The 13,037-nt window shown below is 39.0% G+C and overlaps 2 protein-coding genes across 6 annotated transcripts in view; both read left to right on the top strand.

Moving 5' to 3' along the window:
* Window positions 1-5,710, top strand: part of AKAP7 (A-kinase anchoring protein 7) — a 157,144-nt gene extending 151,434 nt beyond the window's left edge. For 3 of the 5 annotated variants that reach the window (XM_055264097.2, XM_055264135.2, XM_055264117.2), the window contains one exon: window positions 3,701-5,710. In XM_055264097.2, the coding sequence (XP_055120072.2) occupies window positions 3,701-3,897 (197 nt within the window). In that variant the 3' untranslated portion in view covers window positions 3,898-5,710. The remainder of the gene's footprint in view (window positions 1-3,700) is intronic. The other 2 variants (XM_055264087.2, XM_055264126.2) reach the window with 1 other exon arrangement.
* Window positions 5,711-7,211: 1,501 nt separating this feature from the next.
* ARG1 (arginase 1) overlaps window positions 7,212-13,037 on the top strand; it is a 278,095-nt gene continuing 272,269 nt past the window's right edge. Inside the window, exon 1 of the mRNA XM_055264193.2 lies at window positions 7,212-7,465. The gene's annotated coding sequence lies outside the window, so the exon portion shown is untranslated. The remainder of the gene's footprint in view (window positions 7,466-13,037) is intronic.

Genomic DNA, 13,037 nt, shown 5'->3' on the forward strand with positions numbered 1-13,037 from the left:
AAGATTGGCTTCTAAATTTATTGTTTTGATTGGTTGGTTAGTTAGTTATTATAAGTAGCTAATATTTGTCCCATAGGTCAGATATTTTGTCTTACTGACCAGGTTCATCAAGCGAAGTAGAGGTAGATTTTTCACATGGATATTTAAATGATTCCAGAATTCTCTGCTCTTGTTTTAAATTTAGTATTAAATTTAAATTTCTGGTCATTGGTGTGCTTATAGGAAGATAGAAACATTTTTAAAATGTTGCTATTGGTTTCAAGGACTTCAGTCATCAATTCACTTGACTAACAAATATGTATTGAGCTCTTATTGTGATGAATAATTGGTGTCCTATGTTAGCAGAGGGAGAGAGAACTGAGAAGCCGAGGATATAATTTCTATACTCAGGACTGTCTTTAGCAGAGCAGATACTGAATCAGTAATGTTGAATAAGTACATTAATAAATAATTCTCATAATTTGTAAAGAAATTAAGAAAAAAACCCAGCGGGATGTTGCTTTGCTCACTGCTTTATATCCTTATAGATCCTCAGTACACAATTGTTGAATGAATGACCAAATGGCCATGTACTATACATGCAGTGAGAGTTATTAGAATCCAGTGGAGGCTCATCAGTTCCAGCTAGGATAGGGTATTAGTCCATTCTTGCACTGCTGTAAAGAAATACCTGAAACTGGATAATTTATAAAGAAAAGAGGTTTAGTTGGCTCATGGTTCCACAGGCTGTACAGGAAGCATGGCTGGGGAGGCCTCAGGAAACTTACAATCATGGAAGAAGGTGAAGGGGAAGCAGGCATATCTTACATGGCCAGAGCAGGAGGAGGGGAGAAAAGGGGGGAGGTGCTACACACTTTTAAACAACCAGATCTCATGAGAACTCACTCACTATCATGAGAACAGCAAGTGGGAAACACACCTCCATGATCCAGTTACCTCCCACCAGGTCCTTCCTCCAGCATTGGGGATTACAGTTCCACAGGAGATGTGGGTGGGGACACAAAGCCACACTATATTAGCTAATCAGGAAAGGTTTCATGGAGTAGATGGGATTCTAATTGCTGAAAGAGAGGGAGGGTCATCTAGAAATTGGGAATGGTGTGGAAGCCTCTGAGGAGATGTTGGAAGCTGACAGTGGAGGTGTGCAGTGGTGGGCAGTCAGCCTGGAAAGGCAAATTTTGGAAAACCTTGGCAGACAGATGTTTCCCTGTAGAATGACGAGTGACAGATGTTTTAGAAATAATAACTAAAGGTTTTATACCAGGCGCATTGAAGACGGGAGAAATCATGAAGCACAATTGACAAAGCTTGGTAATTAAGGGGGTTAATGAGGGAAAGGAAGGCATCAAAGATGGCTACAATCTTGTTTTGAGCTTGACTGCCTTGAATAATAGTAACAGCATAAACAAAAATAGGACGTCAGCAGGGAAAATTCACTTTTTTTTTTCTTCTTTTTTGAGACAGAGTCTCACTCTGTCGCCAGGCTGGAGTGCAGTCGCATGATCTCGGCTCACTGCAACCTCTGCCTCCTAGGTTCAAGTGATTCTCCTGCCTCAGCCTCCTGAGTAGCTGGGGCTACAGGTGCATGCCACCACACCCAGCTAGTTTTTATATTTTTAGTAGAGACAGAGTTTCACCATGTTGGCCAGGATGGTCTCAATCTCTTGACCTCGTGATCCACCTGCCTCAGCCTCACAAAGTGTTGGGATTACAGGCGTGAGCCACCGCGCCTGGCCAAAATTAGCTTTTTGTAGGAAGATTCTTGTGTTTAAGATAATAGGGACACTTCACTGTGGACTAGTAGAAATCACAGAAGCATGGAACATTAGACCCAAAAGGGATTTGGAGGTTTAGCCATTCATTAGACTCAAATTCAACCCTGTCATCTTGCTGATGAGAAAGCTGACTAGATTCAGGAACAGCCCCCAGGGTGCAATGTCTGGCCTTGATACAGAGCACAAGTAGGATGGCAGATGTAGACAGTCATTTACAGTGTTTTGGAGGGTACTTAAAAAAGTATTCCTTCATTTGCAGTTGGATTTTTTCCTTTTAAATGGGAAGAGTCATTATACAAACAGTTCCAGGTAATGCATTTGGAGATGTTGTCTGTAGAATACAAATACCGTGTTGTAAGGTTGAGATAAAATCCCTAAATATTAGGCAATATATTCATTCATTCTTACTGATAAACAAAAAGTCTTAACTTGCCACCCAAGATGACATTACCAATGAATTTCTTTACTTTAATAGTAAATACATTACCAATGAATTTCTTTAATAGTATTATTTAGTAAGTTCTGTTTAGTTATTACTGAGTTGACATTTACTCAATTCTAAAAATATTTTGCACTGCAAATGTTCTATCTTGGACATCTCATCATGGGTCTGGGGTGCCATATTGCCCATATTTGAGGAGAAGGCAGTTGCTAAGGGTTCCCACTATTAGTGTTTCTAGATGGGTCTTATCCCACCCTCTCTTCTGCTTAGGATGTTGCTAGGAATGATGGGGATGGTTATAAGCGCAATTGGTCTTGATGGGTGTTACATACAAGTAGGGGGCTCTGAAGCAAGGTTGAGGGCCAGTTCTCACCCTTGGCATACCTGCTTCTGTTCTTCAATCCCTATTATATGTGAGTACAGGAAACAGTGTCCATCTTCCAGCTCACAGCCTTTGTATCTGCCTGTCCCAGACCCAGAGATGCAAGTGCAACACTCACTGGCTTTGCCTTCTAGAACCCGTGGGTAATCTTCCAAAACTGAGCTGATCTTAATGTGCGAGCATCCTGTGACTTCTTTGCTTCCAACCTTGTTCTTTCCTGGGTCCCCAGCTCGATGGGAGTAGATTGAGCACTGAATGGTCACTCTCTTCTTTGTCTCCCTTAACTGGGAAAGGAGCCTCTTAGTTCCTTTTCCCAGTTAAGGGAGACAAGAAAGAGAGTGACTGGGAAATGTGTAGCATGAGAATAGTTGGGAACCAGCTCTTTTAGAGTAAAATGAAAGATGGAATAATTAGACCTGGATCATCACTCTCAGGGAAGTAAAATGACCATAAAATATTTACATCTAGTAATTTACCATCATAATCCTAATTTTTCTTTGAAGAATTTCCTATTTCTTAAATTGCAGTGATGGCACTGGGATTAAAAAAATATTAGTCTTAGAAGCTTACTTTAAACCAATTCCTAGTGGTAGTAACTGCCTTTATCTTTATGGCAGTGCTGAGCATTTATTAACAACCAACCTATAGGCCAAGCATTTTTAAATTAGTGATCTTAAGTAATGAGATGCTAGGGAAATCTTGATGACCTGATATTTGATGTTCGAGAATGAGAAGCAGACATAGGCCTACTTAGTGAATTCACATGTCTGAGACTCCACGTGGTGGGGACATGGACGTTAGTAGTAGTAATTAGCCTTGGATGAGAGAAGAACAGAAATTCACATATAAATGGGAAACATCTGGCATTGGTAGGTAGAGCTTGTCTAGATTGGGACTAATGAACTGCTTTTCAATCTGAAGGCTTCAGGGATAGGCTCAGGCTTCAGCAAATACCAAATGAAAAGCCAACCCACTGTTCTCGAATTTATAGATCCAATTTACAGTTGGTCTTTTTAACTAATGGAACTAGCCGGCCCCTGCATGCCAAGTTTCTATGGCAATGTGATCTCAGTGACCTCTCTTCTCTATTGTGGAATGTAGGTGAAAAGAACGGAGGGGAGTCCGATGACGCTGAACTAGTAAGGCTCAGTAAGAGGCTGGTGGAGAACGCGGTGCTCAAGGCTGTCCAGCAGTATCTGGAGGAAACACAGAATAAAAACAAGCCGGGGGAGGGGAGCTCCGTGAAAACCGAAGCAGCTGATCAGAATGGCAATGACAATGAGAACAACAAGAAATGAGGCCGGAACGCAGGCCCCCATGTCTCTGTGCAAAGCCTCCCTGCTCCCCTCTGCTGAGGCTAGGGACTGACTTGCAGCGTGCTGTTTAAGTTTCTCTGGTTCAATCTGTGAAGATTGCCTAATACTTTTTCATGAACGATGTGTTCGCATTTCTGAAACACAACAGAAGAAAAACGGAGTGCTGGGACTGGCAGAGGAAATTAGTTGATGAAAGAAGAATGGCCCAAGTTTCATTCGCCCTCCGCCATGCACAAGGGAAAGGGAACTTTGGGTTATGCCTCCTGGACACAAATTAAAGGCCGAGAAAGAGGCCTTGCCATCAGTGGAATACTGCCATTTATATTGCTTAGCAGGGCATTTGACTACTTTATCTGAGGCCAGAACTCTCACACACAGCTATCAAGTGCTAAGTTTAAAATAATCACTGTTGAAATTGTCATCTGTACAATTAGTCCATAATGTTTCACATTTGCCCTAAGTGTGCTGTTGCTATGCAGTGATCTTTATTTATAGTAAATTATGTTTCATGTAAATGATATATTTTTGGTGAAATGCAACCTTTTCTATAAAATGTGGGCAACATTTTAAAGTTTTTTTAAAATCCTATTTTGATAAGTCAGTATGCCATATTTAATGAAATGTATTATATAATTTTTTTTTCTTAGGCAAGAAACCTATTGGAATTCGTGACTTACTTAATGAAGCTTTGCATCGAGAAACAATGGGTCTGAAGTCCAAAGTGAAACAGATAAAGGAACTTTTATTAAAGCCTGAGACTCAGGCCAAAATTAGGAGGGAGCTTTTTGAAGAAAGACTTATTAACAACAGTAATTCAGCAAATGACGTTGATTTCAGCACAACTTTGACATAAGCTCTGCATTGCGATTGTGACAACATAGCTTATGAAATCTTTTCAGCTTGTTAAGTAGCTCTTTGGTAAATACCAAAGAAGTTTCTGATAGTGTCTGCACAACAGCAAACCAACATTTGGTGAGGAATTAGCAATTTCTTGCCAAAGAAAACTGATTCTGCCCAATTATTTTTTGAGCTACACTTGTGTTTTAGAATGTCTGTTTCTGTAATATTGAGAGTTATTTTATAGAAATGATTTCTTAATTAGCTGTTGTGAGATATTCCTCCGGTCCTTGCAGAAAAAAACATACAGACTGTGAACAAATCTTTCACAAATAGAATAAAACAGAGCCAACAACAGTATTTTAAGGGTCACTTGCCGCCTGTTGACATGATTGTTGCTAAATAAAAAGAAGCATTGTCCAGGTGTGTCTACATCTAGTGTTACTTTTAATGAGAATTTGAATGTTTATTGAACAATAGTACTTGAATGAACATTTATAAATGTAATTATTGCGATCACTGGTTAAGAATGTTTTATATATCCTTATAATATTTTTCACTGATCAAAATGTGGTTCTGCTTTTTCATTTCTTAAGGAATACATGTTTGGGATTTTTATTTTTTACATGTCCGAAGATAAGCTCCAGGTCTTATCGTATCCCTTGTCATCTGAACTTGTTTGCACTGCGTCCGTTTGAAAGAGCATTCTTGAAAAACTTCCCCTGGTATGATGATTGTTGGTAACAACTTTTTCTATAGTCATTGCAAAATTGCTGCTACCAGTAGATCATGATGGAGGGGATATCACTGGAGATCAAATATGTAAAATCATTTCAAATATAAAATCCAGTTTACTCATGGATTTTAGCTATTTTTTCACTGGGTAAATTATACTACATTTATTTACAAATGAGTTTATGCATTTTCATGGCTCTTAATAAACACATTGTTTTCCCTTGTTGCTTTTCCTCATTTCTTTTTTTCACTCTTGAGAGTAGTTGGATCTATGTTGGCGTAACGAAGTCATAAATCGGAGCTCTGATAGTTTCAGTGTTGCTTCACATTTATGATCCCGTCCTTCATGCTAAGAGAGCACAGTTGTCAAAACACCTTCAACTTTACCCTTTAAAATCATATCAAATCAGTCAGCTTCACAGAGAATTAACAACAGAACCTTAAATTCAAAGAAAATCTAAATAGCATCTTATAAACAGCTAAGAATGGGTCACTGGTGTGACATCCTAGTAAAGATGAAAAGTGGAGGTCCATCCAGGTGCAGAATCCTGGGAGCTGTTTGCCATGAAACTCCTTTCAGTGGTAGAGGGCTTGACTGTGAATGGCTTCTTTAAGTAAATCCTTAAGGTAGAAAGCAAAGATAGTTTTGGCCTTGTGTTGTTTTTCAAACAAGGAAACAGACTCCAAATGGTGGCATGCCTTATCCAGGGCCCCACTGCTGTCAGGGAACTGGACTTGAACTGTCACGCAGGGCTCTATGTCAATGCTCTGGTGTTATCCTGACCACCCCATAATCTAAGTGAACAGTATTTCTGGAGAGAAGGCACTTCTCAGCATGTATCTACAGATATCCTCTGGGAGCAATTCCCAATCCATCTAGATAATTTGAAAGGCTAAAATAGTATATACTTCTTGCAATCTGGGGTTACATGTCTTACCGTTATTTTAGTTTAAAATCATGATTTTTGTTAAATACTAAGTCCCAGGTTGTGTGCCAGGTGATTTAGGCTCATGATTAAATTTCTTCCCTTCAGTGACCCTATTAGGAAGTAATTAGTACCTTTACAAATTAGGAATCAGGGGCCCTGTGTGGTTAAATAGCCCAAGGTTATAAAGCTAATAAAGGTAAGGCCAAATTTAAACTACGATCTGTTCTAATTCAAAGCCAACACTTTTCCAAAATGCAGCACTTCTTCTCTCCACCAAGTATGATATATTTGGCAAATTAAAAAGTGTAAGAAAAGGAAAGTCACTTTCTTTTGACTAAATCAGCTTCCTTGCAGCCCTGAATTTCTCTGAACTTACATGAGAGTGATCAGCTGATGTGATGGAACTGAAAAACACATCACCCAGATACTTAATATAGGGATTAAGGATTCTAATCCTTACCAATGAAATCTCCATTTAAGAAGGTTTATGAAGAAAATGGAAGGTATAAAATAAAAAATTTTATTTTCCATTTTTAAAAGCGAATAAGACATTAACTTGCAGAACTCTATGTTTGGGATCTAAAATGTTCCAAGTGACTTTATTCCCATTAGTCAGTCACAGAATAAGTGCTCTTTGGGTCACATAGGCAGAGTGAGTTGTCCTGAGTCGGTACTGTATGTTATGTAGCCTTGTCTTGTGACAGGGAAGCTTCATGGTTGGCAGCAGAGTGCTGGCTTGGGCCTTCTAGACTTTGTCTTCTAGACTTGGGTCCACCACTGACACGTGATCTTGACCAAACCAATTCACTTTTCTAAGCCTCACTGCCCAATCTGGAATTGGAAAGAGTTTGGCCGAGTGATTTTCAAGGATCCTAGGACAGTGCTCTTTGTGACCACACCATGATGCTACTCATGCAGACACCTCTGTCTCAGTTAGCTACTGCTGTGAGGACTTGAAGGGGCCACGGTGTTCTATCTGTTGGCAGGAAGAGCTTAGAGTTCTAGAAGACTTTACACTCTGTTTGACTTGTGTTGGTTGTCAGCTTCGGGTAGGGAAGCCCCAGTGGCACATATTCGTGTTTATCAACAAATGCCAACATTTTTGAGGATCAGTCACTGGAAAAATAATATGTCCTACATGAATTAGGAATGTGAAAAAGTAATATTTTCAACAGCAGGACAAAATTCTGTCAGCTTTGAACTTGGTCCCATTTATAAAATGTTAGATTATTATTGTATTAGTCTACTTCTCAGCATAGAAGTATTTATTTTTATAGGCCTTCGAGATATACTAGATTTATATTCAATAAATTTTAATTTTTTTAAGATTAATAATTTTTAGAGACAAAAAATCTTAATTTTAAGATTAATAATTTTAAGATTCAAATTATTCATTCCAAAACCCCAAATGTGTTACCTTCCAGTCATCCTAGCAGCCAGGCACTCCCATAAGGAGGTAATTAAAGCAGTTTGACTTCATGTTCTGGACATTATTTCAGGCATGTGACCAAACAGATGTGTTTGCTTCTCTGCATTCGATCACAGATGCAAAAACCATCTATCATATCATGTAACAAATTAGGAATTTATTTCATTATACAATCAAGATAGTGATTTATTTCATTATACAAGCTATAGATTTTATGCTATAAAAACTTTTAGTATCTCCACACATAAATTGATGAATAGATCACCTTTCGTCATCCCTTATTTTCAACACTTCAAATCTCACCTATAATAATTTTAACTTTAAACAAATTGTAGATACAACCCTAAATTCCAGTTTTCCTAGGTAGATAGACTTCATATAAAAATAAATAAACTTGGTGTACTTTAAAAAATAGTTTTTAGGTCCCTATATGAATTTGATAGCAGCACAGATGCTAATGAGACAAGTCCCTAGATTATTTCATTCACAGTGAAAATGAATATTAAAGCAGTTCACTTAGAGTCAGTGAATTTAAAATTGTGATGTTAACTACAGCACTTCATTTCTGCATCACGGTTTCGAGGATAAAGGCTTATTTATAAGGTAATTTGAGAGCTTCTAAAGAGGAAGGTGCTATTATCATCTCCAAGGTGATATGCTCAAAACTACTTATTTGAATCCATTAAGTGTAACTGATAAAGTTAGGTGATTTGGGATGATTTTAAAATGTAAACTGCAATATTTACTCCTCTGCATATTCCATCATTTAATCATTTATTGGAAGACCATGAAATTCTATTACAGCATCAAAGAAACAATTAAACTAAGAAATTCATTGTTTTCAGTAAATCTATGTTGTTTTCCCTGTAATGGTTCACATTATTTCTGAAAAGTTACTATTCAGTGACACTGCCCTATATATTTACGTGTAACATTCTTTGACTGATTTGAGAAAAGTGACACAGTCCTGCTTGCAGTCCTGCCAACTTTTGGTATATGCCGAAGCAGCTCTTGTTCTTGGGTAAACACAGTAAATTGGTACAATGCTTTATTTATTTATTTTTAGAGACAAGGTCTTGCTCTGTCACCCAGGCTGGAGTGCAGCACTGCAATCAGATCATAACTCATTGCAGCCTCCAACTCCTGACCTCAAGGCATCCTCCTGCGTCAGCCTCCTGAGTAGCTGGAACTAGAGGCACACTACCAAGCCCAGTGAATCTTAAAATTTTTTGTAGAGACAGGGTCTTACTGTTGCCCAAGCTGGCCTTGAACTCCTGGCCTCAAGTGATCCTCCCACCTTGGCCTCCCGAAGTGTTGAGATTACAGGCATGAGTCACCATACCTGGCCTGGTACAGTGCTTTAAATTATTCCTGATACTTCCAGCCCAAAACTACTTGGGCACAATATTGCCATGATAATGTCTTTGAACGAAAGACATTGTCTTCACTGATTTTTTTTTAGCCACATATGTTATCTTACCCATAATTTCAAAAAAATCTTATTTTGAAACCACTAATGTGGGATATATGAAGTTGTAGGAGGTGAGAGGACAAAGAAATTAATCTTACAGCTGGACAGGAATTACAGTGCTGAGGAAAGAAACGAAAATGATACTTATGCACGAATCCAAAGAATATCTGATATGCTAATTGAAGTAGAGAAAATAGAATGAATATGCAACAGTGGGGAGATACTAAGCATATCTTTTCAAGATTCTGGAAGACAAATTTAGAAGCTGTTTTTCCCAGGTCCATGCTCAAGAAGTGTCTTTAGGGAGAGGTAACAAGGGCCTTTGATGATTTGGTGGGCATTTGTCACACTTGGTGACTGCCCAGTATCTTTTGAACTCCTCTCCTATTTTCATGTAGCTTTTTACCTTGTGAACCTTGCTTCCCCAGGACAGAGGCCCCAAGGTGGAGGCCAAGAACTCACCCTCAGCCTTCCATGTCACTGGGGTTCAGATATGTGACCTGGGCTCCACCAAGCAACAGGGAAACCCAGCATGGAATCAGTTCATCCTGGCAGGGATGGTGGAGAGATAGCTAGCTCTCAGAAGCAGTAGCGGCAAAGGCCCTACCTGGCTGGGGTGTCCCACATCCGAGGTATCCCTATTCTGTGTAAGAATTACAAGCTGGTAAAAAAAGTAGCACCAGCTGGATTCTCCCAGAGCAGCTGGCAGTGTAAGAAGGCATTATTCCTACTGCTCTAGCCACTCAGCCTAATTTTCTGGACCTTCCAAGGATTCTGTGAGCTACTGAATATCCTTTAATTAGTTCCCTTTCCATTTAAACTAGCCGAAGTTGGTTCTGTTATTTGCAGCTAAAAATCTTGACTAATAAAGGCACTACTCACTAAATCAGTATTTCAACACAAGGCACAACTGGCATTTGGATTGGAGATTTCTTCGTAGTGTGGGATGGTTCTGTGCATAGTAAACTACCAATCCAGACACTAAATGCCAGTAGCAGATTCTTGTTATTGTGACAACAAAATGTGCCCCACACATTTCCCAATCCCCTTCAGACAGGGGTCGCACAACCCCCAGTTGAGGAGTACACTATTAAATAGTGCTCTCCCAGCAGTGTTAAAGAGTTAGTGCTCCTTCCCACCTCCACTATTATCAAGAAGTAATTTAGTCTCGAAGAGCACATGCTCACTGGGGTTCTGTACACACATTATCAGGAACTGGGATAGAAAACAGGAAAATGAAACCACCGGCATAGTTTATGTGACATGGATCAAAACACCTAGTTACTGCACTTGGAAAATGACTGAAAGAATCAGTTGTGATGACAGTTATGATGCCATTGTTGCAGGAATTTTCTTTTTTTATGTGATTCTCTGGGTAGACTTAGATAGTGAAATAGAGAAGATGGCCTCCAAATTTTAAAACAATATGACATGATTAACATGCTGTCACTTAATATAACAGGGCTATTTCTTATTCATTTCATTAAAAAATGAAGTTAAAATATTTTACATTATATGCTTAAGAGGAAAAGTCTATAATAAACGTACAGTAGTCCCCCCTTATTCATGGGGGTTATGTTCCAAGATCCCCAGTGGCTGCCTGAAACTGTGGGTAGTACCAAACCCTATATATACTATGTTTTCTTCTATACACAGGTAAGTTTATTCTATACTTCTAATATATACCTATGATAAAGTTTAATTTATAAATTAGGTACAGTAAGAGATTAACAATAATAATCAAATAGAAAATTGTAATACTACACTATAATACAAGTTATGTGAATGTGGTCTCTCTCTCAGAATATATTGTACTGTGCTCACTTATTTTCAGAACTTAGTTTGTAACTGTGTCCCAAAGAGTTAGAGAAACCAATGACTAACAGGCCGGGTGTGGTGGCTCACGCCTGTAATCCCAACACTTTGGGAGGCTGAGGCAGGTGGATCACCTGAGGTCAGGAGTTCGAGACCAGCCTGGCCAACATGGTGAAACCCCGTCTCTACTAAAAATACATGGTGGCGCTAACCTGTAATCCCAGCTACTCGGGAGGCTGAGGTAGGACAATCACTGGAACCCAGGAGGCAGAGGGTGTAGTAAGCTGAGATCACACCACTGCACTCCAGCCTGGGCAAAAGAGCAAGACTCCATCTCGAAGAAAAAAAAAAAAAAAAAAAGAAACTAACAACCAATGTCTGTCAGAAATTCTTGAGTTTTCATGATGGCAGATAAGAAACAACCTGCTGAAACACTGAAATTTGCTCTGCTTATGAGATAAAAGAACTGGCTGAAATCTGTTTGAACTAAGATAGCAGACTGGCATTTGTGCAGAATGAGCCTGCTGAAGTCATAGCCTGAATTCCCACTGCATGTTTCATACTAACTCCCCCTGAATTTGCACACAGGACCCATGAAGTGGCATGAAGAGATAACTGAGCATGCCCACGGACTTTCCAGACTTCCCCTTTCCTTCCACCAACCACCTGCTAATCCCAGTATCCTCTCCTTAAACCTTTTCTAATAAAACTACTGCCTTAAGGCCAGCACAGGGAGACAGATTTCAGCTTGACTCCTGTCTCTTTGAGAGTCGATTTTCAATATAAAGCTTTTCTTTTCTCAAAAAATCTGGTGTCAGTTTTGACTTCTAGCACATCAGGCAGGGAGCCCCATTTGCTGGATAACAGGTTGACACTGAGTAACTGAAACCAAAGGTAAGGAGGGACTACTGTATTTCAATATAAGAAATATTAGTTATATGTTAGAAATATAGGAGTATTTTAATATAAGAAAAAATGTTAATTTTCCCTGAGAATCATGATAGAAATGTTTTAGATAGAAATGGGAAAGAACTATTCATTTTGGCTGTACTAACACGTGGAGAAAGGTGACTCCTGACTGACATACATGGAAATATACAGAGAAGTTCAAGGGAGCATTCAAATCAAAGGAATGAAGTAAGCAGACGAAAGAGAGTGAGCACATCACATTGAGTACAGATGTAGAGGATTCAAACTTTATTTTAGCACAGAAATCACCAGACTTTAGTGCATTCAGAATGTCTTTTATGCCCATCCTAAATAAATCTTATGGTTAGTTGTTAAGCATAATGAAAATCAGTGAATACTCTAGACCTAACTGCAATAAAAACAATGCACAGTTGCCGCTTGGTATTTTGGGGGGGTTAGTTCCAGGACCTCCCCAGGATACCAAAATATGTGGATGTTCAAGTCCCTGACATAAAATGGTGCAGTATTAGCATAAAACCTATGTTCATCCTCCCAGTATATTTTTAATCACTAGATTACTTATACTACCTAATACAATGTAAAGGCTATAAATGGATATTGTATTGGTCTTTTATTTGTATTAACTTTTTTTGCTTTCCCCCCCCAACTATTTTTGATCGTTGGTTGGTTGAATCATTCATGTGGAACTCCTGGATTCCGAGGACCAATGGTAAATAGGGATGTTTATGCCTGAGGTAGATTGGATTATTGTTCCCAATTCTTTATCCCTCTGTGTATCCTTTTCCATGTGACTGCCTTTTCCATGTAATTTACAGTTAATCTCACCAAAGGCAGAGCACAGTTAACCCTTGAACAACACAGGCTTGAACTGTGCAGGTCCACTTATACACAAATTTTTTTCGACCAAATGCAGATAAAAAATACAGTCTTCTTGGGATGTGAAACTTGAGTATGCAAGGGCCGACTTGTCCTATAT

Source organism: Symphalangus syndactylus, chromosome 2 (assembly GCF_028878055.3).
Source record: "Symphalangus syndactylus isolate Jambi chromosome 2, NHGRI_mSymSyn1-v2.1_pri, whole genome shotgun sequence".
Lineage (NCBI taxonomy): Eukaryota > Metazoa > Chordata > Mammalia > Primates > Hylobatidae > Symphalangus > Symphalangus syndactylus.